Source organism: Epinephelus fuscoguttatus, linkage group LG17 (genome assembly GCF_011397635.1).
Source record: "Epinephelus fuscoguttatus linkage group LG17, E.fuscoguttatus.final_Chr_v1".
In the NCBI taxonomy this organism is placed as follows: domain Eukaryota; kingdom Metazoa; phylum Chordata; class Actinopteri; order Perciformes; family Serranidae; genus Epinephelus; species Epinephelus fuscoguttatus.
Genome location: NC_064768.1, coordinates 14,992,265 through 15,017,489, shown reverse-complemented (window position 1 = coordinate 15,017,489; position 25,225 = coordinate 14,992,265). Strand labels below are relative to the sequence as shown.

At 39.2% G+C, this 25,225-nt stretch overlaps 4 protein-coding genes across 5 annotated transcripts; 1 reads left to right on the top strand and 3 right to left on the bottom strand.

Moving 5' to 3' along the window:
- Nucleotides 1-1,208: 1,208 nt before the first annotated feature.
- apoea (apolipoprotein Ea) lies at nt 1,209-5,614 on the bottom strand. The gene is made up of 5 exons (XM_049603133.1): nt 5,519-5,614; nt 5,171-5,219; nt 4,696-4,846; nt 3,291-3,578; nt 1,209-1,693 (listed from the first exon to the last, which is right to left on the bottom strand). Exons 2-5 carry the CDS (start codon nt 5,211-5,213, stop codon nt 1,396-1,398), a joined length of 780 nt encoding a protein of 259 aa, XP_049459090.1. The 5' UTR covers nt 5,214-5,219; nt 5,519-5,614; the 3' UTR covers nt 1,209-1,395.
- A 2,518-nt stretch (nt 5,615-8,132) lies between these two features.
- On the bottom strand, nt 8,133-10,190 carry LOC125905235 (apolipoprotein A-IV-like). Its single transcript, XM_049603135.1, has 4 exons — nt 10,162-10,190; nt 9,198-9,530; nt 8,957-9,106; nt 8,133-8,749 (listed from the first exon to the last, which is right to left on the bottom strand). Exons 2-4 carry the CDS (start codon nt 9,248-9,250, stop codon nt 8,170-8,172), a joined length of 783 nt encoding a protein of 260 aa, XP_049459092.1. The 5' UTR covers nt 9,251-9,530; nt 10,162-10,190; the 3' UTR covers nt 8,133-8,169.
- Nucleotides 10,191-15,146: 4,956 nt separating this feature from the next.
- On the top strand, nt 15,147-16,359 carry LOC125905314 (apolipoprotein A-IV-like). 2 transcript variants are annotated; one of them, XM_049603238.1, is made up of 4 exons: nt 15,147-15,238; nt 15,326-15,373; nt 15,465-15,615; nt 15,702-16,359. In XM_049603238.1, the coding sequence occupies exons 2-4, from the start codon at nt 15,340-15,342 to the stop codon at nt 16,267-16,269; spliced, it is 753 nt and encodes a 250-aa protein (XP_049459195.1). In that variant the 5' UTR covers nt 15,147-15,238; nt 15,326-15,339; the 3' UTR covers nt 16,270-16,359. The 2 variants fall into 2 exon arrangements, with proteins under 2 accessions (XP_049459195.1, XP_049459196.1); XM_049603239.1 differs by having other exon boundaries at nt 15,203-15,233.
- Nucleotides 16,360-18,933: 2,574 nt separating this feature from the next.
- On the bottom strand, nt 18,934-25,091 carry tomm40l (translocase of outer mitochondrial membrane 40 homolog, like). Its single transcript, XM_049603146.1, has 10 exons — nt 25,021-25,091; nt 23,054-23,271; nt 22,836-22,903; nt 22,596-22,688; nt 22,401-22,502; nt 21,775-21,880; nt 21,502-21,624; nt 20,376-20,452; nt 20,049-20,151; nt 18,934-19,712 (listed from the first exon to the last, which is right to left on the bottom strand). The coding sequence occupies exons 2-10, from the start codon at nt 23,268-23,270 to the stop codon at nt 19,573-19,575; spliced, it is 1,029 nt and encodes a 342-aa protein (XP_049459103.1). The 5' UTR covers nt 23,271; nt 25,021-25,091; the 3' UTR covers nt 18,934-19,572.
- Between the last annotated feature and the right edge of the window lie 134 nt (nt 25,092-25,225).

The window sequence follows — 25,225 nt, the reverse complement described above, 5'->3', positions numbered from 1 at the left end:
CCGTGCCGTAGCTTCACGTGCGGTCTCCACAAGCTAGTTCTCTCAACTATGATTATACAGTTTTATTGAAAAATCAATATATAAACGAAATAAAAATTATTGAATAATTATTTAATATAAAGTGAATTTAATGAATTAGATTTGTTTTACTATGATATATTTATTTTATACATAATAATATATACAAATTATTATTAAATAATAATAGTAGTAGTTTTGTTTGATGTAACGGTTACAGTTTTATGTGCATTCTTAAATTAAAATATTAAGGTCCAAATAATCAGCAAATGCATTAATTTTCTTGAAGATAAACTATTATGTAATTCATAAGAAAAACAATAAAGTTTTATCCAAAAACAAAGATTTATTTTGTGCGGATTTACTGACATAAGCCACATTACATTTACTTTGATAAGACGAACAGAAACATCTGAATCAGAATCAGCTTTATTGCCAAGTAGATTTGCACACACAAGGAATTTGCTCTGGTGTTTTGGTGCAGTAGAAAATAAAAATAAAGCACTGTAAAGTCAAGAAGCATAACAAATAGGACAGAAAATCTACGATGAAAATATATATAATATATAATAGGTGAAAAACTAATGCACATGTACAAATGTAGATTTGTGTCATGACCCAGGTGTTTGTGTAAATAAAATCTCAATTTTAATGATATCCCAGTAAATACTGACATTTTTTAATAGCTGTGCCCTTGATTTGTTATGTGCACTGCTGTCCCCAACTCAGATCATAACCAGAAAATCTACTGATTAAAAGTAGCATGTGCACAGAGCATAGTAAGTGAGCAGGAAGTCAGCTCAAATTCTTGGGCAATATGTATAGATGTATGTATAATAACTTGCTTCACACTGAGCTCAAAATGCAGCCAAGCGAAACACAAATTCACTTAAGTAGTTTCAATCTTAAAAATTACCATAGTACATTGTATGACAGGAAGGAGGCAGCAGATTTCACAGCAAACTTGTCATGTGCACTGTGTGAGCACATGGACATGTTGGCACCTAAATAACAAAATGATGATATTGTTATAGCATCTTCATAATTATTGTAATGGCATACATTTTCAGTCTGCAGGAAAAAAAACAATGCCAGTGGAGTGTGTGTTCATTTAGCTTATTTGTACAAAAGGACTTCAGACAAATGTGTACATGAGGATATTATTGATGACCATTGATTTTCAACACACATGAGAGCAGCTGATTTTATTGAAGGGCCTTTAGTGACACTGAGACATTTAAACTGAGGTGGACATGGTAAAAAAAAACCCTCAGTATCTTTGTTTATGAATCTTTTAAACAGTTTCTGGAGGTGGTTTTGGGACTGGGGGTGATAAACAGATGGTACACACTGTTTGATTACAGGGTTTACATGTTATCACTGAAAAGCAGAGACTAAAGGCTGAAACCAGTTCTTCAGCTCCTCCATCTTCTCCTCCAAGGTGGTGCGCAGGTCTTCAGCGGTTTTCTCGAAGCGCACCTTGATGTCCTCGGCTGTGGCCTGAATCTTCTCCTTCATGTTCTCCGTCTGCGACCTCAGCAGATCATTCAGGGTGGTGATCTTTGCCTGAGCGTTGTCACGCACCTGAGCAAAGTATGGGTCCAAGCGTGCCTTCATGTCCTCCATGTTGCTCGAGCTGCGGGTCTGAAGCTCATCAAAGAAGTCAGAAACTTGTCTGAGAAAAGAAGCATAAAAACTTAAGTAAATGCAGTGGTAGAATTTGAACAACTACATTCACTCTGTACTGTACTGAAGTAGAGTTTAGAGGAACTTGTTCTTTACTGGAGTATTTCCATTTTATGCTGCTTTATACATCTACTTCTCTTAAATTCAGAGGTAAATATTGAACCTTTTACTCCACTACATTTATCTGACAGCTTTAGTTACTTTGCAGATGCAGATTATTATTACAAAATAAAAACACTTAATAAATTATGATACATCTATGAGTAAATGTAATACTACCACAGTGTAGAAATACAAGGAAAAGAGTCAGACTCTAGCCACCGATGGCTTTTGACTTAACTTGGACTTGAGCCTTCTGACTTGAAAAAACTTGATACCTTCACCCAAGTCCAAAGATTTATATAAGTATATAACTTAAAAGTGTGCCATGAGTCAATTTATTTCCCTTCATTTTCTGAATCAACAAACATTAACACTATTCATTCCCAGCAAGTCAACACAAAATTCATCAGATCCACTTTGCTTGAACCGATCAGCAGCGTCCAGTCAAGTTGCAAGTGAGAACCCTGAAGAGCTAATGTTTTGTCACTGAGCGCCAGATGATAAAAATGATACTGAAGATAATTTTGTCTGCATACAAAAACTATGTTACGGCCAACAAAAAATTAATTGCAGTAGGCAAAACATGCAGGTTGAAATTACAGACAGAGATGCAGCAGCTTCCAGTTTCATACGACATATGAAGTTGAACTTACAGCCAGTTGAGGCTATTGTAATACTGTAAGGGAAGTAATGCTAAGCTAGCAGTAGCTAACAGCTAACTAACTTTTTTACAAATTTTAAAAAGTATTCATGATTTTTGTAAATATAATATATTATTACTCTGTTGTTAAAATGGCATTACATTTGGTGAAGAGCACATGATGACTTGCTTTGAACTGGTTTAGGACTTGGGACTTGTCAGTCTTGACTTGGGCTGTGAATGCAAACACTAGACAGTAATATGTGACTTGCAAAAAATGACACAGTCCCACCTCTGGTAACTAAAGCTGTCAATAAATGTAGTGGAGTAAATATTTACCTCTGAAATGTAGTGAAGTAGAAGTATGAAGTAGCATAAGATGGAAATACTAGAGTAAAGTACAAGTGCCTTTAAATTGTTCTCAAGTACAATGTGCTTAGTTCCATTACCCCACTGGAAGTACAGTATATGTATGTACTATATAAAATAGTTGATAGTTAATTTTCTGTTGATCAGCTTATCAATTAATTGACCAATCTTTGCAGCTCTAGATTGCTCAGTCCAGTTTATATCACCAGATGAATCCACTCATGATCAATACTGCTCTCTGAAAACATAGTATATTAAAAACAAACTGTAGGATGATTAAAACATGACTTGGTATTAAAATAAAGATTAGTACAAAGTATCTTAAGAGACATCTGCAAAATTAAAACTGTTCTAGAAATAAAACAGTTTAAGTTTTTATAAGTTTAGTTGGTAAAACGCAGAGAATCTATCAGAGCCTCTTACTGGACAGAGTTCCCCATCAGCCTTCAGTGAATGCCTCCCCGCTCTCACTCACCTCTTGATCTCCTGTGTGTCCTTGCTCATGCGTTTCTTCAGCTTGCGTGTATAGGCGGAGACCCTGACTTTGACGTCATCAGCGTTCTGCTCCATCATGGTCTGCAGCTCCACGGCGTACTTCTCCGCCTGCTCCCTGGCCTCGCTCATGTGATCGCCCAGTTTGTCGAACAGCTTCTGCAGGTCTCTGCCCAGATTCTCTGCAGCCTCCTGAGTGTAGGGGGCCACCTTGGTCTGCAGGTTATCCCTGTACACGGCCAGCTCGGCCATGGTGTCCTGGATCAAGGTGCTGTTTGGGGGGACGAGACAGATGAGTTAAGGGATTTTGTGGCTGTTTTTGTGGAGTAGTTTGGATCCAATGGGGTCAAGACTGAGGTCAGAGCAAACCAAGGCCTTATTCATGATAAAACAACATAAAAAACTTATTTTTCTTTTGTAAAAGTCAGCAGAGCTGTAGATCTATCTATATGAGCTTTGTTTATACTGAACCCTTCCATGTGCAAGGAATCAATGCAAAAATCAAAAGACTTGAAGTGAGAATCTGAGTGGAGATTCAATAGTGGCTGAAAACAGTCCACATAAGTTATCAGAAATGTGGACTTGAGGCCAGAGTGCACTGCAGGTCTTCATCAGCAGCTCTTTCAGTGTCACACCTCACTGACACATGCTGAGTAAACCTCCTCACACTCAGTTGAGGGCAGAATGTGTGTTGTGTAACCAAAACAACATTGTGTCGATGCTTTTTTACCTCAGTGCAACATACTTGAAACAGTCTGACAAGAACACTTAGACCCAGATAACAACTGGATTGTTCCAGTTACAGTGTAACCAGCGCTGGAGGAAGTGTTGTAGATCATTTACTCAAATAAAAGCAGCAATATCACAATGTAAAAGTACTCCATTACAAGTAAGATCTCTGCATTAAAAAATATTACACAAGTAAAAAAACAGAAGCACATAGTGTCCATCTTTAATTTTCATATATTGATTATTATTGCTGATGCATACCTATGTAAGCAGCATTTTAATGTTGCAGTGGGTCATTTTATCTGCTCGAGACTGCACAGTGATGGGTTGTTCAGTTAAAAACTCATCACCAGATTCATATGTGAAATATTAATATGCAAATTACCTGGTAACAACGGCTGTCAGACAGATGTAGTAAAGTTTAAAGTAGCAGTAAATTGAAATGTGATTGTTTTTTACTCTGGGTGGGGACCAGTCTACCTCTAGTCACACACCAGGTAGCGAGAGTGAGCGCAGTGATTCTTCTTCTACTGTGTTAGACTAACTTTAAAACGTATCACTGGGCAGGTGGTGCAGATTAAATCATTAATAACATTATGCAAATGTATTGCACAAAGTATTTATCATATACACATTGAAAGTAAGATAAATTAACTCACTCCAGTTCTCGGCCGATTTGGGAGCCCTTGATGTCTGTCACCATTGCGTCGGCCTTTGTGTTCAGATCCTCGAAATAATCATTGAATTTGTCGACCGTGACTTCCCAGGGGTTCTTCCAGTCAGTCTGAGGAACACTTCTGGCATGGCAGCCTGTGTGTTGTGACATAAAAAACTTTCCTTCTTTCTTTCTTTCTTTCTTTCTTTCTTTCTTTCTTTCTTTCTTTCTTTCTTTCCCTTTTTTTTGTCTTGTCTCCTTTCCTTCCTTCTTTTACTTGAGAAGCTTTTCATGTGCAAAGTTATCAGCGTTCAGCAGTTTGCCATCAGGAAATGCATCTTCTATGCAGTTTCTAGTTTCCCCTTATACGTGTAATTCTTCTTTAAAATGTATATATATATATTTATATATTTCTTCTAAGCAAATTAAAATCCAACAAAAAATTTTTTTTGAGTCCCCAAAATAATTTTTGAACTCACCTGAGAGGACAGCCAGCACAAAGATTGCTGCAAAGACCCTCATGATGACCTGAAACATCATATAATAAACAGAATAAACAGGTTGAAATGGTCCCAGCACTGACACACAAGTTTTAGTAAATTCAGCTGTTAAAAAGCTAAAGTTCAAAAAGACATTTTTATTAGAATGAATCAACTATATGACTGTTATCCCCAGATTTCTTACCAAACTCTCTACACATTTAGTTTAAATCAACACAAACTTTTAAACAAATTATTAGAGACAGATAAAAACACGTCAAACACCTTGATTCAAACACTATGAGACCAGCTGTTAGTAAAGATGTGTGGGAGTGATCTGAGACTTACCACAGTGATCTGATCTGTGACGTCTCTGAGACTGGCTGAGCTTGTCACTCAGTATTTATGCACTTTAGGTGGCTTTGATGCAATCCAATAAATGTCAGGAGGATTGCCGACCTGTGTCCGAAGTTCCCAGTGTGAACTGCGTTGTTGTCATCTTTTATTGCCGTGTGTGTGTTATTTTGGCTCCACGTCGCACACTGAAAGTACACATGCAGGCACAGGTCAAAAATTAGGAACAACCAAAATATCTGTTATCAGTTTGCAAGAGGTCAAGGCCTCTGGATCAACAGTGGGATAGTGTGAGTTCAGTACTAACTGTTTGTGCCTCATATAAAATGTAGCGTGCAAAAAAAAAAAAAATGTCACTGCGCCAACAGATAATCAGAAAGACTGTCCTTGTTTATCAAATCCACAATCCAAGTGATAGCAGCGACAAGGCCAAAGGTCATTCTTGTATCATATCATTGTCCAGGTGATCTGGTTCATAGTCCGCTTTAACAACCACTGCCTGCATTTATACAACGTTTATAAGATGGGAAAGCTTCCAATAAACTACCCTTCACACAGCTGAAGTTAATCAATCAATAACTTTATTGTCTGTGGGTGTGGAAGTGTGCTTCTGGCCTGAATGTTGCTAAAAGTATAAACAGATTTGAGGCGTTAAATACATTAACAACCATCAGAAGATTTGTGGGCAACATATGAGTGCTATCAGTGGGTGGACAAACTACAGCCCGAGGCCTAACTGCGGCCAGCTGCCTGTTTTGTGATGGCCAGCTGCAAATTTTTAAAAGCAGACTTGAACATGGTTTTTCTAGTAAATTGCACTGTGTGTACATCACAAAGCCTAGTTTAAACACAATGTCCTTGTCATCTTGAATAACTAGGATGCAGCTAGGAAGCTCTGCCATTGCACTTTTTAATTTGAACACTAGATGCCGCTACTTCACCTGCAACAATTGATTACAAGTCGATTTACATTTACCCCAGTAAACCTCAGTAAGACCTGTAAAGATAGAGGATAGAGAAATATTTTTTGTAGTATATTGGCACATGACTGAACCACTGTAATGTCCAGCATTAAACTGGTATTTTGAGACAGAAGGTATTTACTATGGCAAATGGCCTTTTCTGGTCTAGAAGCACAGACTTTCTTGCCATGTAACTGGTTAAAAACTATGCATTTACCAACGTTTGGCATGTCACTCTTATATATTCTTTTATACAGCCTACAGTCCAAAAAGTTTGGCCATCTCTGCTATAAAGGGTGGTGGGTAAGCTGGAGCAAATCCCAGCTGACACTAGGCAGACAACAATTCACATTCACACCTACGGGCAATTTAGAGTCAGCAGTTAACCTAACTAGGCATGTCTTTGGACTGCTGAAGGAACAAGGATGCTAACATGGTGAGAACATGCAAACTTCGCACAGAGGGAACCAAGTTGGCCTTTGAACCCAGATACCTTCTGCTGTGAGGTGATGGTGCTTGCTAACCACTGCACTGCAATGCCACCCTATTATCTTCACAAAATCCTGTTCTCAGAGTCTCCTCCAATCATTTTCTTCCAGGGACTCACTGCATTATTTGACCTTGTCAGGCCTTTGAAAAAAACAAGAAACAAGAAAATGCAATCAGTGATCAGGTAAAATAATTATTGCTTTGTTCTGGCACTTTACAAGACAAAAAGGTATGATTAAGGCAACAAGCTTGAGTCCTGTAGTTTTAGTATCAGCTTGACCCTTTGACTATATGAGATATTTGAAAATGGATTTATTTGCTTCTAAATTTTAGGTTTTATACTTCATATAACTGGTTGTTTCAAGCTGTTTTGGTAACTTTGGCAGTTTTTCATTTGCATGTGTTGCAGCTCTTCCTGTGTTTGATGATTTGATGATGCAGGGTGCAAAGGTGCAATGATAAGACAGTGGTAAATAATGAGCAGTACCTTAACAACAACACAGATTGTTAAATCAATAATCTGACACCAAGGTCTGTGGATTATCTTGAGTAACTGGGTCATGATTTCTGGAAAGAGACATTACATCTCTACAGTCGATATCTTCAACACTCAACAACTCACACTTCGTGTGTCAGTATTTTCTATCTTCTTTGTCTTTCTGGCAAAAACAACCGTTTCTATTGCGAAACTTGGCACATCCGTCCCAACGGTCAGGTCACCTTAACCCAGATCGTTCTCCCTCATTTAACCTCCTAAGGCTTGACTTACGCACAAAGTACTCAGATTATCAAAACACATAGCACCACAAGAGAAAAAAATATATATTTTTGATTTTGGGGTGAACTGTCCCTTCAAATTTACATCAACTTACTTTAATATACCTCTGTGATATTATCTTTGATGTGTAAAAGTGCTTAAAAATGTTTGACAGTGAAAGATGCTGTTTACTTTGAAGCTCTTTGATTGAATTGATGAATACAAAGACACGCAAAACACATTTAACCAGTTTATTGTTGTTTTACAGATGAAAGCTTATAGCTGTAAACTGTAACAAAATAGAGGAAATACTGACATCATTCCTTTCAGGGCATTTTTATCAACATAAATAGAAAATGAGGTATTGCACTTTTCATCTGTCCCATAAATATCACCCTGATTCAATGGAGGTAAAACTGAGGTAGGTATGAATCCGTTTACTGGGTCATCTTAGCGAAGGACTTCCACAGAGCATTCAGCTGCTTCTTCAGGATCCGGGCATCAGCGTCCAACTTGGACCTCAGCTCCTCTCCATACGGAGCCAGGTTCTGCTGGAGCTCCTGGGTTTTCTGGGTCAGCTGGGTCTGGAAGCTCTCAGCCAGGGGGATCATGCTCCTCTGAAACTCATCCATGCTCTGCTCTATTTTCTCCTTTATCTCCTCAGTGTAGGGGACCATCTGGGCCTGCAGCTCGGTCATGCTCTTGTCCAGCTTGACCCTCAGCTCCTCGCTCTTCTGCAGCAGGACTCCCCTCAGGGCCTCAGGGTCCATGGTCTCAGCGTAAGGGGTGGCGTCCTTCTTCAGAACATCCATCTGCCTTTGGAGGTCAGCGACCAGCTCCTCAGCGTACGGCTGCAGGCTGGTTCCCACAGCTTTCAGATCCTTCTCCAGACGGGTCTTCAGCTGCTCGGCCTCCTGGGTAAACTTAGACATGAGGTCCTGGGTCAGAGGAGCCACCTGAGTATGGAGAGCTTCGGTGAGCTTGTTGACAGCGTCGGTGCTCTCAGAGATGAGGGTGCTGCAGAGACATAATAAGAAATAAGTGATGGAAAAACTCCAGTTTCATCTTTACTTATTTATTATTCTCTCCAAGCTGGGTTACTGCAAATTTGGTCGGGAATATCTAATGCTGTAGAGAAATAATTAAGAATTTACAGTTTTCAGGGACTTTATTTTTTCTTTAAGGCTTTAGTGAATGCATCTTTATTATTTTGAGACTACTTACTTCACTTCCTTTCCCAGCTTGGACTGTCTGATCTGCTTCAGGGAGTCCTCAGCGGTTGCGGTTGCCTTGGCAACGTAGTCCCAGAAAGCATCTTTCACCATGTCGACCTGCTGCTTGGGCTGGGTTTGCCACACGATGTTGGCATTGCAACTAGCTGAGAGAACAAAAGCATTATTTTTTTTACATGTTACCACTGTATGCCTCTTGTTCCAATTTAAATGTTGATTTTAAACAAAATCACAAAACTTTCTTACCAGTAAAAACAGCAAGGACGAGCACCACGAGGACCTTCATGACTGCAGCTGAAAAGAAACATGCAAAATTAGCTTTTTGTGGTTATTCTACATATGAGAACCTGAAAAGTGACGTGCTTGTACCTATGTCTCACCTGTGTGGATGAGCCTTCAGCTGTTGAAATAGAGTGTTCAGCTCATGGCTCTGTATATATATAGGCAGCTGAGCTGTATAGAGGAAGCACCAGAGTAAAGTCCAACACTGAGTGCCATGTTGTCAATGCTGCTTCCACATCACAGAAACAGTGGTAACAGTTGGTCAGCTACGACATCACCACTGTCTGATAAGATCATGTGTAGGTTAAATGTCATTGTATACCTGTCAGACACATTTCAAGGCAAGAAACATTTGTTTTGTATTTAGTAACTGATGTGAAGTCTTTATTTCTGGGTCTATTATCAGAAAAAATAACTGTCAGCTTTAAGCAAAAGTTAAGTATACAGTTATATAGCTAAAATTTTATGCCCTAGCTTTGAGAGAAAGTATCATTTCCTTTGTTTTAGATGACAAATACCCTGTTATTGGAGACAGGAGCCAAACAGGAAACTCAAATTTACAATCAGTAATTTTATTATTAATAATAAAAAAAATAATAACTGACAATTACCACAATGATATTAACCAATGATATTAGTTTTGTGAGACTACTCAAGCTAAATGCTACTGAAAAGTGAAAAATGTTTACAAAGTTCACCAGTTTTTGTTAAGCTTGTTAGCATCAGGTTAGCATGTTATCATGTTCACAACAAACAATGCTGTATTCACCAAGTTCACCAGTTTTAGTTTAGCTTGTTAGCATCAGGTTAGCATGTTATCATGTTCACAACAAACAATGCTGTTAAGTTAGCGTGCTATTATGTTTGCAACAACAATGCTATCATGCTGATGTTTAGCAGGTATATAATGTTTACCAAGTTCATAATTTTTTGTTAAGTTTGTTAGCGTCAGGTCAACATTTGATCATGTTCACAACAACAATGCTAACATGCTGATGTTTAGCAGGTATACAGTGTTTACCAACTTCACCAGTTTTAGTTAAACTTGTTAGCATCAGATTAGCATGCTGCCATGTTCACTTAAAACAAAGCTAACATACTGATGTTTAGCAAGTATATAATGTTTACCAAGTTCACCAATTTTTGTTAAGCTCAGGTCAACATGCTATCATGTCAGTGTCAGAAATTAGCAAGGGCCACGGGCCATTTGGCCCGCAATTTATCCAAGAATGCCCCCAGAAGCCATGTTCCGGGGGCCAAAATTGCCCCCAAGTTTTCAAAACAACTATATGTATTTATATTTTTAATAGTATTACAATCTGACATTAAAGTATAATTTTATTTTCATTAAATTAATTCACCGTCACATCTACAACTCATTTTCCAGACATAATCAACGAGATTGCACTGATTACATGAGAGTAATCTGACAGAGAAGGGGAGGGGGCTTTGCTGTACCCTAAGTTTAAATTAACCATTTCTTGGGTGATCTGTGTCTACACAATGACAAATTAATGAAAAATTAAGGTAGAATGAATGTTAAATTTTAAATTAACTTACTTCCAGGATTGCATCTAAGGAATTTATAGTAATTTGGCCTTTTTAACAGTAAAAGTAACTGTAATGTGGTGAAACCTTAGTACTGCTATGAGTAGATCAATGGTTAAATCATCACATTTAAACTGGTTGAATTATAGGAAATCTGAGTGATATTTTGCAACCATAACTTTATGTAACCCATTATTTATTTCATTTATAGTGGTTTCTACTGAAGAGTGAGGACACTATCTTAGTTGGTTTTGCTTTTCATGTGCTTATTGTTAGAACATAATTACAATTTTTTGATGGCCCCCAAACATTTTGAAAATGCCCCCATTTTTTAGACCGTGGGGGCCAAAATTGCCCCCAAAATATTTTGTTAATTTCATACCCTGTATCATGTTCACAACAACAATGCTAACATGCTGATGTTTAGTAGGTATATAATGTTGACCAAGTTCAGCAGTTTTAGTTTAGTATGTTGTCATTAGGTTAACATACTTACATGTTCACAACAACAATGCTAACATGCTGATGTTTAGCAGGTATATAATGTTTACCAAGTTCACCAGTTTTAGTTAAGCTTGTTAGCATCAGGTTAGCATGCTATCATGCATCACCATGTTCAAAGTAACAGTGCTAACATGCTGATTTTAGCAGGTAATGTTTACGAAGTACAGCAGTTTTAGTTAATTATGTTAGAATGCTAATATTTGCTAATTAGTGCTCAACACAAGTACAGCTGAGGCTGATGGGAATGACATTAGCTTAGCAGGTGTTTGATTATAAATCAAAGTCTGGGGGAAAATGAAAATATGACCTGATTATAGTATTTAAGAAAAAGCCAGAGGATCACTAAAAACAGTAGGATTCATCCCCTGGGAAACATAAATGTCTGGACAAAATTTCAAGGCAACACCTCACATAGCAGTTGAGATATTTCAGTCTGAACCAAAGAGGTGAACCAACTGACAGGCACTGTTATCCAGAGCCACGCTGTTATGGCCAAAAATTACAAAATACATGTAGTTTATAGGAATATAAGATTACAATTCTATTATATTTAATTGTATTTAACACTCATGAGACGTGAATTTGGGTCACTCATGTGTAAGATGACATGTGCCATATGTAACATCCATAAACACAGTGACACTCAGGAGTAAGAAATGTCAACAGATAAGACAATGAGGTTATTACTGTTTCACTCTGTTGTGTCATGCGGTACAAATACTGCACTGTTTCTGTTGATTACTTCAGTGTAACTTAAAAAGCACAGTCAACATACATATTGATCCAATTGAATGTCCCCCACTTCTAGACAAACTTCTCAGGTTTTATAGGTCAGTGAAATGTAAGCAGGACTTTGATCAATTGGTGTCATCTGACCTGCAGATTATCTTTACTGAGGAATGTTATGTTTCCTTATACAGCCATTCCCTCCTGACAAACTGATAAGATAGAGGAGCTTGATTCTTCCTCATGTACCTGTTTTCGTTTAACACATAAAGCACTATAGCATTATAATTGGATAAACTTAAAAATGTCCCACTCTGGAGAAAAAGTGGCAAATAACTACAAACATACATACATACATACATAATTTTCATGGAAGAAATTCACAACATTTATTTAAATTTTCTCACGAGACTGTAGCTTTGGAACTATAATGTTGTAGCTTTACAGCAGAAGGCACAATTTCCCTCAGGGGTTGGGGCAGAAAATGAATTTTACAGTTTTAATTCTAATCCACAAATCAAATGCACACTGACATAAACCAATTTTTTTAAAAATGAACTGGATAGAAATAAACTGATAAGGAAGTCACCAATCCATTCTGCACTGAACAGAGAAACACAGCTGATCTAATATGTTGTCACAACATCAACATTTCTGTGTTTCCTCTCTAACTGATCATACTAATATAATTTTCCTTAATATTTTTATATTAACAGAGGGTCAAATGACTACGTGTAATGGTATGGGTCACTTGTAGTGATTAACCCAAAGAGAATTACAGTCTATTTAGTCCCTTTCAGGTCTTTGTTTTGGTTTTATCATTTCATTGTCACCTCTTACAATGGCGCTCTCCATTTGAACTAAGAAGTCAGAATTTCCATGTTCCTTGTCAGAAATTTAAACTGAAATGTACCCTGGAGTTGGATTTCCAGCTTGGAAGTCGTAAGAACCTCACCAACCTCCGCCTTAAAATCCAAGATGGCAGCTTCGCGCATCAAGAGCCCAGACTGTATAAAATAATGGACATAGTAACTGTAATGTCAGCCATTGGTTTGTGAACTATTGTCTTTAAGTCTTGAGTTTGGCATTTTGGCCCTCACCATCTTGGATTTTCGGAGCCAGAGGTGACCATATTGGACGAGAGGGTGGAGCTAACCCTAGCAGTATCTGCTGGCTTGGTTTGCACTACATATTTACAGCCAGGCTTAAAACCAATAAATAGAGGTGTACTTACCGGAAAAAATGGTGATAAGACACCTTAGAGCAGTGATAATCGACCTACAATAGGGTGCTGGATGGCCCCCCAACAATTTTTCTATTTCACAATGAAATAAGTTGATTCATTGATTGATTGTATTGTATTTTCTAATATAAATACAGTGCCAGAGTACATAAAAAAAAAGCAAAATAGAGGCTGTTTATCAAAAAGAGTACCAGGACAGGATCCCCTGTCATCAATTCCTAGAAATGCCCCTGCGGACACCTGACCTGTGCGGGGCTGCTGTCGAGTATCCCTGCCTTAGAGGGTCTTTTAGTACAACTAAAATGCTAAACAAGACTTTTTTAGGTTACCAAAATGTTATTAATAACTTTAGTGAACTGAAAACTCACTGAACAAGCAACAGCTACACCTGAGAATCTGGGGTTACATCATAGTTACGTTACCTAACCAGTGTTGTCGACGTGGTAGTGACATGTCACCAGATGGCACCCACCTGTCACAAAGTGGCCACACTCACAATTATTCACAACTTAATAACATTTAAATAGATGTGTAACACAAAAATTGGATCCCCCTGCAGTTGTCATGAACGGGGAAATGAAGTCCTAGAAACCAAATCTGTTTTTGTACCAGGCTGTAAAGATGTTTATTTCTGCTGTAAAGTTGTGCATTTTAACATGGGAGTCTATGGGGACTGACTCACTTGGAGCCAGTCTCAAGTGACCATTAGAGGAACAGCAATTTCAATTTTTTTTGCACTTCCACACAGTGTTGTCAACTTGGCGACATTCTTCTAGATTAAGTGACCTTTCAGACCCTGTTAGTGAATTTATTTCTAAAAAGCAACTTGTAACAAATTAGGGACTCATTCAGACCATCAGTAATCGCAGTCCACAGCATTTGTGCCATCAGCCCAGGTTCTGTCCCTCTCTCTCCTCTTGCAGGACGAGAGGAGAAGCCACTCGCCATGGGAGTTCAGTTGTAGTGAGTTTCTGTGGTAACACTGATATCCTTGCTCTCTGGATTGGAAGAGCAAGGTGTGAGTGCATATTTATGCTGTTCAAATGTTGAGGAGTTCTGTATTGAATTTAATTCAGTGCTGTAATAATACACTTTTTTGTTAGGGTTCTGTCTTATTTGTGTCTCATTAAACCAGCTGTATAAAAAGTAGTGTTAAACTTCTATCTTGATAGGTGTTTGGATGAATAAAATAGTGCGCAATGTCAAATGGTATTGTGAGCAATGGTATTGTTATTTGGACTTGTTCAGCTGGAGTGTGACGTCATTCCCAGCTCCATCTTCTAATTTCTGAGGTTAATGGAATGCAGCATAAGCTCTAAAAGCCCTCTGTACACTACCTGCGCAGCCCTGAGACAGACAAAATATTTCAGTGAGAAGGTGGTGAACATAGTGAAGTATAAAGAGCCAGATATTTCCCTCAGGAGTTGGTGAAAACAAAAACAGAGCTGAAAAAGAGTGACTATTGGACTCAAAATCATCACGTGGACATAACATGACTCCAAATGAATCATAATGTTGCTCCATAACGGCTGGATGTGTAAATAAGCAACTTTATAAGGTCATAAAGTGTCATTACATCCACTCCTTGCACTGTTCCCAAGATGCCAACACCAATCAGCGCAGCTTTAAATTAAATTTTCCATACGTTATTTGTATCTTTACATTAAAGCTATTGCACTGATTAGCCTTTTGCCCACTCCCTTCTGTTTAACTGCTGCACATGTTGCTGATTTAGTGGTACCAAACCATAACTCAACCCATTCAGATGCCAGAGACTATGTATCAAAGGACAACTGTGGCAGTGGCACTTGAATTGTGACGTGGAGTGACAGTAGTGACAAGAATTTGTCCAGCAGGGCAACCAGAGAAGGACTTTACCCTACTATAATACTATAAAAGTGTTGATCGGGCGTTTGCAAAAACACCAGTCATCAGACTCAGAGCGGAGAAGAGACAAGCTGCCTGTGTAAGGTAACATATATTATTATTAACTTAACACTTCTTGACTAATTTCAGTGTTAGTTTATATTTTTACACATTATTTTCTTGATCCAACAGAGTCAAATTCAATCATGAAGGTACTTGTGGTTCTCGCACTTTTCTCCGGTGAGTTATATTTTTCTCTTTGAAACAAATGTCAGCCACAGCTGGGTGAATACATGTCTGGGTTTTACTTAATCTGTTGTTTTGTCCACAGTTTGCAATGCCAACATCCTGTGGCAGGAGCCAACCAAGACCAATCTGGAAATGGTGACAGATGCTTTCTGGGACTATGTTGCTAAAGCGACAGTCACCGCTGAGGACACCCTGAATCAGATCAGACAGTCTGAGCTGGGACAGCAAGTGAAGTAAGAGCGATAAAGACGCTTGATGACATTAGAAATATTCTACAAGTTTCAGTTAATTAACTGTTTTTCTTTTCTGTGTCCGTCAGTGCCAAGATCACCGAGAGCACTGACCAAGTCAACAAGTACGTCGCTACTCTGCAGGCTCAGATGGCTCCTCTGACCCAGGACTTCATCACTAAGGTTACCCAGGAGGCTGAGCAGCTGAAGACTCGTCTGGAGCAGGATCTGACCACTGTGAGCACTAATGTCGAGGAAATAGTGGCGCAGATCCAGAAGCAGGTGGAGGAGCTGAAGAAGGAGGCCACCCCTTATGCTGAGTCCATGGACCCCGAGGCTGTGAAGGCTGTCCTGCTGCAGAAGAGCCAGGAGCTGAAGGAACAGCTGGATCAGAAAGCCACCGAGCTGCAGGCCCAGATGGTCCCCTACACCGACGACATGAGGCAGAAGGTGGAGAAGAGCATGGAGGAGTTTCAGAGGACCATCATCCCCCTGACCCAGAGCTTTGAGGCCCAGCTGGCCCAGAAAACCCAGGAGGTCCAGCAGAACCTGGCTCAAACAGGAGAGGAGCTGAAGGCCAAACTGGACGCCAGCACTCAGGACCTGCAGGCTCAGCTGGCCATTCTGTGGGAGTCTTTCACCTCCAAGACCCAGTAAACACGCCTCCTCCATCAGCCTCTGCACACCAAATATTTATTTCAACTTCACCCAGTGTATGCTTCACTAAATAAATGATTTAACAATCAAGTTCAGTCTTTTGTGTTTTAATTAGCATGCAAGATGTGTACGACAAGATTCATACCGAGAACATTTTTACACGATGGCTGTTCAATAAAAGGTTAGTTTTTAGAGCTGCACTAAAATAAATTACAGTCACAATATTGTGACTCATCTCATGACTCAGTCCATGAAATCATTTTGTGCAAGAGGACTCTAACGCAGTGCACATACACATTGTTTTGACATAGTGCTGTCACAATATTACATAAACATGCATTTTTTGAATTATTATCATGTCTGTACATCGCACACCTATTCTCCATATTTTGTACTATGGGCTTTTGCACATTCCTGCACAAAACTGTGTAGTTTTGCATTTTAAAACAGCAATATTGTTCATATTATCATAGTATATTTTCATTGTAACAGTTTCTATTTTATATTTATATTTCTGATTCATTGCCGAGCAGAGACTTTAAACTATAACTTAAAAGCTTGTTACATCCAGCATTTAAGAATTAAAGTAAACTATCTTCCCATATATTGAAACACAATCTTTACTGCATGTAAAACAGTGAAAAAAGATGATAAGTTTTTATAAAGCATGTTTTTTTGTTCAGTGGGAATCCTGTTATTACCAGGTTAAAGAATGCACTAATATCTGCTCAAATCATTCCGCTTAATCAATCCTCTATTTCCATACTCTGTTGAATGCATGTAGGGACCCATAATTCTTTTAAAAAAGCTCTTATTTAGTTGACTCGGTTTTAGTTTATACAAATTTTCTCCAAGGGTGCAACAGCCTTTTTGCCGACCAAATATTAAACAATCTTTAGTATTTTTTTATGCCTCTATGCGGTGACAGCGATAGCCCAAAGCAGTATGTTTTTGGGTAGTCCATTTGTATGTTGTATTCTCATGAACACAATATTTCAGGAACGCTTTGAGGCAATTTGTTGAGGTTTAAACGTTCACTTGGACTCAATGTTGAACTTACTAGATTTTGGTGGTCAAAGATCAAGGTCACTGTGACCACAACCTAATATACTTTTGGCCATAACTCGAGAATTCATGTGCTAATTATGACAAGACTTCACACAAATAGGATAAAATGATAAAATGTTGATGTTGTATATCCAAAAGGTCAAAGGTCAGCTTCACTGTGAGATCATAACGTTCTGCAAAAACTCTTTTCTGGTCATTATTCAACGTCATATCTCAGGAACAGAAGAGGAGACATTTGGTCAGATGATAAACTGGTGACACTAACCTTGGGTGTCCACCTTGAAACTGTGTAAGTAAGTAAGTAAAACTTGATTTATATAACGCCCTTCACAGCACAAATGCACAGAGTGCTTTACATCAATAAACAATACAATAAAATACAAGATAATAAAGTGAAATAAGGACTTAGAAATTATTAACAAGGCAAAAACATAGAATAAGACAACCAATACGACGAGAAGAGGACGGTGGTTGGCTATAGGTGGGCGAAAGCCTGTCTGTACAGGTGAGTCTTCAGCTGCTGTTTGAAAGTGCTCTCAGATGGGACTGAACGCAGGGCCAGGGGGAGGGCATTCCAGAGCCTTGGGGCCACTACCCTAAAGGCTCGGTCCCCTTTGGTCCTGGGGACCACCAGAAGCTCCTGGTCGGCTGATTGTTGTGATTGGCTGGAGGAATATGGGAGGATGAGATCAGATATGTACAGTAGGAGGGGGCGTGACCGTGGAGGGCTCTCTGGGTAAATAACATGACCTTGAAATTAATTCTGAATAGGACTGGGAGCCAGTGCACAGCAGCAAGGATGGGGGTGATGTGGCATGATTTCTTGGACCTGGTGAGCAGTCTAGCAGCGACGTGTTGAACTAGTTGGAGTTGGGTGACAGATGATTTGTTGAGGCGGGTGAACAGAGAATTACAGTAATAAAGCCTTGATGAGATAAAGGCATGTACAGACATTTTTAATTCGGAGTGGGATATGATGGACCGGAGTTGTGCAATATTTCTGAGGTGAAAGAAACAGGTGTGAGTGAGCAATGTGACATGCTTGTCAAGAGATGTATAGACTGGTCAAATAAGACGCCCAGATTTGTCAGGTGGGTGCTAACATTTTCTTTAAAGGACCCAAGTGCGTGGACACACGAGAGGCAATATTGTCAGCGGCTATGATTAGGACCTCTGACTTAGCAGCATTTCGTGCTGATTGTATAGATCTACCGTGCTGCTGGTGGGAAGATGTGTGTGAAGCATCCATGTTTTAGAATATGTGGTCCTGAGTCCTGAGAGGCAAGGTAAAAGACAAGGTGATAAAACAAGTTGACCTGCTACGTAGGAGTATGTAGGAAATTATATCTCGTAAGTAGGAGATAAATTTAGATCTTGGCCAACATTGCCCACCTTGCCTGTGTTTCTATACTGTCACACATTTGTGTAAATTGAATTGTACTCATTTGGCAGGTTTGGGGTGTATAACCTTCACATGATGAGGCCCTTTGTACCTGGGATCCATTATTATGTTTGTTATGTTAACAGACTTGAGCACTCCTTCTGAAATTCATCCTGAAACTCACACAAAAAAAACAAAGACATGCAGGGTTTTTTTGTAAGAAATGGTATTTATCAGTCTCCAAGAGGTATATACAGGTCATATATATACTGTTCCAAATGTATGTAACATAAAAAAGGCAACAAAACAGGTGATGACAGTAAACATGACATGCAGTACAGTACACTCCCTCCTGACAGCTGGTAAACGTGTCTGTAACCAGTAAATCACTTCTAACAAGCAAACAATGATTTCATTCAACGTACGCCAAAGACAGACTTTACAGTAAAAAAAAAAAAAAAAGAATAAAATTCAAGATTGGAGCGACAGGCACTGAACTCAGTGACAAAAACAAAGAGCTCTGTAATTCAGTAATGTCTCCTTATGTGTTATGTATGTCTACTGGTTTGTGTCAGGAGTCCACAGTCAACACAGTCCTGACCAGTCACATTATTTGTTTCACTTGTGATGATTCAGGCGATTAATCTGACAGGATTAAATGTATTAGATTTATGTTATTACATTCTATTCACCACATCTGATGAAACCAATGACATGATGATGGCTGAACGGAGCGACAGATCGAAGTGATGGGACACACAGTGTTGTACATGGCATAGTCTGCTTATTCCATAGTGAGTCTGTCCGTTCTGTGAAGTCGGTCTGTGGGTCGATCGCCCGCCGCTCAGTCAAGTCTAACCGATGGTGACGCCAAACCCACACTGGAACTTGTTCTTGCGATGGTTGAGGAAGGTGCAGAGGACCAGAGAGAGCGGCAGCGGGAGCAGCTTCTTTTCTAACGTTGCACCGACTATCCAGTTACTGTCTACTGAACCTGGAGGAAGAGCAGCAGACAGAATATTAGATTTCATAAAAGACTGACAAAACTCTCTGCAGATATGTGTGCCTTTGTAATGTCCTGTTTCATTTGTTTAAAAAAATGTTTTCTCAATAAACAGTGAAATAAATATCTATAAAGACTTCTGTCGAAATATGAAAACTCTCTCTGAGGATTTTCTTGTTAATCTATCAATTTCTAATCAATTCAAAAATAAATTGGAAAAAAACAAAACCAAAAACCCAAAACAATTTAACATCCATCAACTCTACAATTTAAGAGGTTTCTGATTTTTCTCTGGTTAAAAAGAGAAGGAGTGTGTACACATCGTACCTTTAAACAGTAAATTGGCTTTAGGCACATCTAGCTGGTAGCCAAACGACACACTGGTGTCCTGCATGCGGGTGCTCGCCTCAAACTCCACGCCGAGCTGCAACTGTTGAAGAGCAGCAGAGAGTTAGACCCTGATAAATGCAGATTTATCAAACATGCAAAACCACACCCGGAACAGAGCGCGTTCACTCACTTCTTTAATATAATTATCAAATACGGGGGCTTTACTGACCACCTGACCTGCTCTTCCAATCAAAAGACAAACAAAAGCTACAAACTGTTTGTACTGGATTTTAACCAAGGCTGACAAACAATTAAAAAGGTTACCTGGTCATTGGCTTTGTGATAGTATGAAGCATGAGCCCCCGCTGAGCCGAGTGTCAGTGTGGCAATGTAGTTACTGCCTGTACAGAGGGACTTCAAGTCAATAATAGTTTGACCAAATAAAAAAAATGGACTCATTAAAGGGGAACATAAATAAATAAATAAATAAAATAAATAATAAAGAATTCTAACATGTTATTTCCATGGCCAAAGAAAGTTCAATCAATATAAGTGAACATGAGCTACTCTCTCTCAAAGCCAGAAACCAGAGAAGTAATGTGGAATTTATACTTCTGCACTGAATCGACATCGTAGCTACGGCCTAGGCTACATGTCGATGCAGAGCCTACGGTGTAGCCTGACGTGTACCTCCCTAGAAATGTGACTACATGTCACGACGACTCAGACCTCCTGTCTATTTTTGTGAGCTGAAACCATTTCCCTCAATGCAAAATGCCATAGGCTTGTGCTAATAACGTTAGCATGTTATATTTGTTTGGAAACGTGTTTAGTATAAGACAGTTGTTTTGTCAGTGAACTTTATGAGTTGCAATGGAGCCAAACTGTGTGCCATTACCTTTGTTAAATGCTGCTGTTGTCCCTGGTTTTATATGAGAAGAGGAAAAGATTGTGAGCTGCTAGGCTAATCTATACAATGTAAAATGCCATAGGCTTGTGCTAATAACATTAGCATGTTGTATTTGTGGGGGAAATGTGTCCAGATAAAGACATGTGTTTGTCTGTGAATGTTGCGAGTTATAGTGAAGCTGATTTGTGTACTTGTGTTTGAAATTGTCTCTATTAAGCCATATTTAATGTGTGTTTTGAATCAACTAAACTTTACAGCACTTCACAGAATTCACTCAGAGGATTCCCCTGGCTGCTCTCAGTGTCATCTATAACATCTTTCTGATTCACTGTCAATAAAGCAGCTCCTGACTCTGTGATGACATCACCAATCTGAGCTGTAGCACTTAAGTTTGTGGACTTGGGAGAGAGTTGTTCGTTTGTATTAATATTTTTGTCTTAGACCATAAGGATAACATGTTTGAATTTTGAAAATGGACACAGTTTCCCTTGAAGTCCAAGTACATTGGATCCAACCTGCTCATAATAACCTGAGTCTCACCTGTGTATCTTCCAACTAAAGACATCACTGTGCCTTCCTCTCCCGGCCTGCGGTGGTAAACCAGCTCCCCTCCCAGAGCCAGAGTCGGCGTTATGGACTGGAGGTAGTGTGTTACAACAATACCTGACAGGGGGACAACAAGAGGTGTTCAGGTTCAGAACAAATCCTTATGTCGGTTAAATTACATTCAGAACATTAAAAACGATCCGATAACATTTAAGGACATAAAGTAACTTCAGTCTTCAGATGACAAAATGTTGACTGAAGACCTACCAGAGCCGACAATGACATCTGGGTTTCCAAGGGTGACCGTTGCAGTGAAATCTTCTCCTTTGAACTCAGCATCGCCTTGCCAGTTCATGAACTTGTGTTGTTGTGTCTGAGGACATCACAGATTTTAACAAAGTTAACATAATGATCTGTATCTATATATCTGTATGGATTTTTAAGGGTGACACTAATATCTCTACCTGAGACTTCAACAAATCTGACACTGACACATCAGCTGGTTCCCATTTTTTATACACAATCATTTCTGCTTATAATCCTTTTAATTGGGTTACTTCCAAATGTAAGCAAGGCAGATACTGAGAGAGACAATTTACACTGTATAAAATAAAGTTCACAGTGGCCTCTGGTGGACAAAATTTGTAATGATGCAACTGCTTGTAAATTTGGTTAAATATCTTTGGCATTTTTGTAATGTGATTTCTTGTCACTTACTTGCCATGACATGCACTGATATCAGCAATAAACTAAAAGCAGGCCGGCAGATTCATTGGTCTAGTTCCAGTTAATATTATACACAGTAGGAGAAATCAAGAGAAATTAAATAAGCACGTTATAGTTCTAACGGTATTAAAAGGTCCAACAGAAGGAAAATAATGTTTGAGATTTACCTGGAAGGCCAGTTTGGATCGTATTCTGTTGGAGATCTGATGGATGACCTGGGCGTTAAGGCTGCCACTGTTGTCCATGTCCCCCACCATAACTGGAAAAAACTGAACACAAAGAACATTTGTTTAACAGTTTGTATGTAAAGAACACAGAAATGTCTCACAGATGGGATTCACAGTGACTTTACTGCAGCGTACCTCTGCTGGACCTGTCTGCTTTGTTCCAACATATGTAGCACCAAACCTGTAGGTGGAATCTCCCATGGTGCTCAGCAGCACTGTGTGATTCACCTTAAAAAGAGTTTAAAAATACACCATTAAAAATAACACAATTAAGACATTTATGGTTCACTTTCCTTGGTCTGGTTCAATTATCAGTTTTGAGAGTTGAGCTTTTGAGATGTAGTCAAAAAATTTCTGATTTAATAATTAACTGACCTGGAAGTGGTTGCTAAGGCCCTTGTTGACAACTAGCCTGACTCCCTCCATCTGCATAGGGAAAACCTCTGAGAAGAAAAAACATTGGATGCAGATCAGACACACTGGAAAGCAAATCCAGGTAAAACAGGTCTCTAATTATAAATTATTTTGTGTATCAGAAACTGTGACTTCTTTAACCTTGACTCAAGAGGCCTTAGTCAATTATTTCCATTTACCTTTGCACTTGCGATGACACTCATCAAATGCACCCGGGTTTGGCAAAGGGTTTTCTGCCTCCTGCTGCTGTCCTGAGGCTGCTCCAGTAGGGGGTATAACTGGGGAGACTGGAGGCATCCCAAAGCCTGGTGGGACCGTCAGCCCAGGAGCAGCAGCAGCACCGCCAGTGGCAGGTGGTGGAGGGTTGGGGGAGCTGGCAGCCAACACACTGCCCATTCTGGCAGAGAGAAATTAGGGACAGAACAAGAGACAGAATGAGTGAGTAGGTTAAAACCAAAAGAGAATATTTGAGTACTTGCAGTTACATCAACACATTATATAAACATAATATTAAAGCAACGTACTTAGAGCTGAGAGCTTAAGATTTAAGGGTACTGGTGGCTGCTACACTTAACCTCATCAGTAACAGTGTAATTGATGCAGGTAGCCCAGATAACCCAAAAGTGCAAAGCAATTTGAAGACACTATTAGGATGCAATATGTCAAATGTAGACTACAGATTGTTTTTTTTGGCTGGACCCACACTGAGGAATAAAAGATATAGCAGTTTATTTTCTTGTGAGTCCCCCAACTTTACAATTTCACATGTCAATTAGACCTTCATACCTGGTTAACAGCCATGTCATTCAAAGTCCACATGTAACAAATTGTTATGCAGACCTTCAGTTATAATTTTTTTTAATCTACGGAGCAGTGTTCACGCCCTGATAAGATCATATGAGATAGCACTTAATTTATCCTGAGGGGAATTGTTGTGCAAGAGTTGCAATATAAAGTAGAAAAGAGAACAAATAAAGTAAAATGAATAAAGGTGCAAGTAAAACAAATCAATTAACAGATATATAAAATATCAGCACACACAATGCTAAGAATAGAATAAGAATGACAATATGGATCATAGGTTGGTCATTTCTCAAGGTGCATATGAAGGATGGATAGTTGGGATGGAAGAGAGATATTTAACACCTCAAAACAGTTTTCTGGTCTAAATTAAGTTATCAGAATCATCGGATGTTGATGTGAATGCTGTTTAACAAGTCAGAAATTGGTAGTTATGTCAGAGGTCTTGTGTGCAGGATTTTTCGGCATCTACTGGTGAGGCTGCAGATGGCAACCAACTGAAACTTCTCCTGTGTGCCAAGCGTGTAGCAGAACTATGGTAGTGGATGTAAAAATGCAAAAGGCTCTATTTAAACCCAATGTTTGAGTTGTATGATCTTGGCTACTATAGAAACAACATCACTGGGAAAGGACCAGCTCCAAATCTATATACAATTACTCATTGTAACGTAACACAATGATTCTTACTTCAGGTAATTTTACACTAGTGAAAACACAGTTATGAATATTATATTAAATCTTTCCCAACATATGCTCCTAAATCCATCACTGTACCTTTTATCTCGTGTAACACTGTCAGAACTGGAAACACCCAGATGACATCATTTGTCATCGTCTCAGAAGTTAGACAGCTTCCCACACAGCAAAAGAACACACTAAACTGTGTCACAGGCTTCAGGCTGAGTAAAACCTGCCATAATAATTAAACTGATCTCCATGTGTATAATCGGTGGAATGCCCCTTTAACCTTTCACACAGCTCATGCTCATTCATATGAAGTCAGAGCAACAGCAGACACGACATACCAGCTGACAATAAGTAACACTTACGTTATGTGACAGAGATAAGTTAGAAAATAGTGGTCGCCAAGTGCTGTCTTTCATAGATGTGTCTAATGTTTTGAATGAAGCCAGCCTCACCTACAAGCCAGCATGAAAAGTTAGCTAAACTAGCTAGCTAGCTTCCAACCAGCAGCTGACAGCATTAAAATAAACGGCTGCTGCTGCTGAAGGAAAACACAGACCACTCAGTGAGACTTCGACTGCTGGAAAACAGCTAATATGTTCATACATTTCTAGTTAAACCTCTCGTTTTATAAAACAGCTGGCGAATGAAAGCTACTCACGTTGTGATTTCCAGAGGACGATGCAGCCGGAAGTTGAATCGGCCAGCACCAAAGAAGAAGACATGGGCGACGCTAAGGCCCCGCCTATTTCCTCAAGACGCTTTATGATTGGATGCCGCACCATGACACTGAGAAAGGATTGGCTAAAACAGCTGTCAGTCACTTTATGTGTCTGACGAATCGAAGGCATTGTTTTGTGTCGATG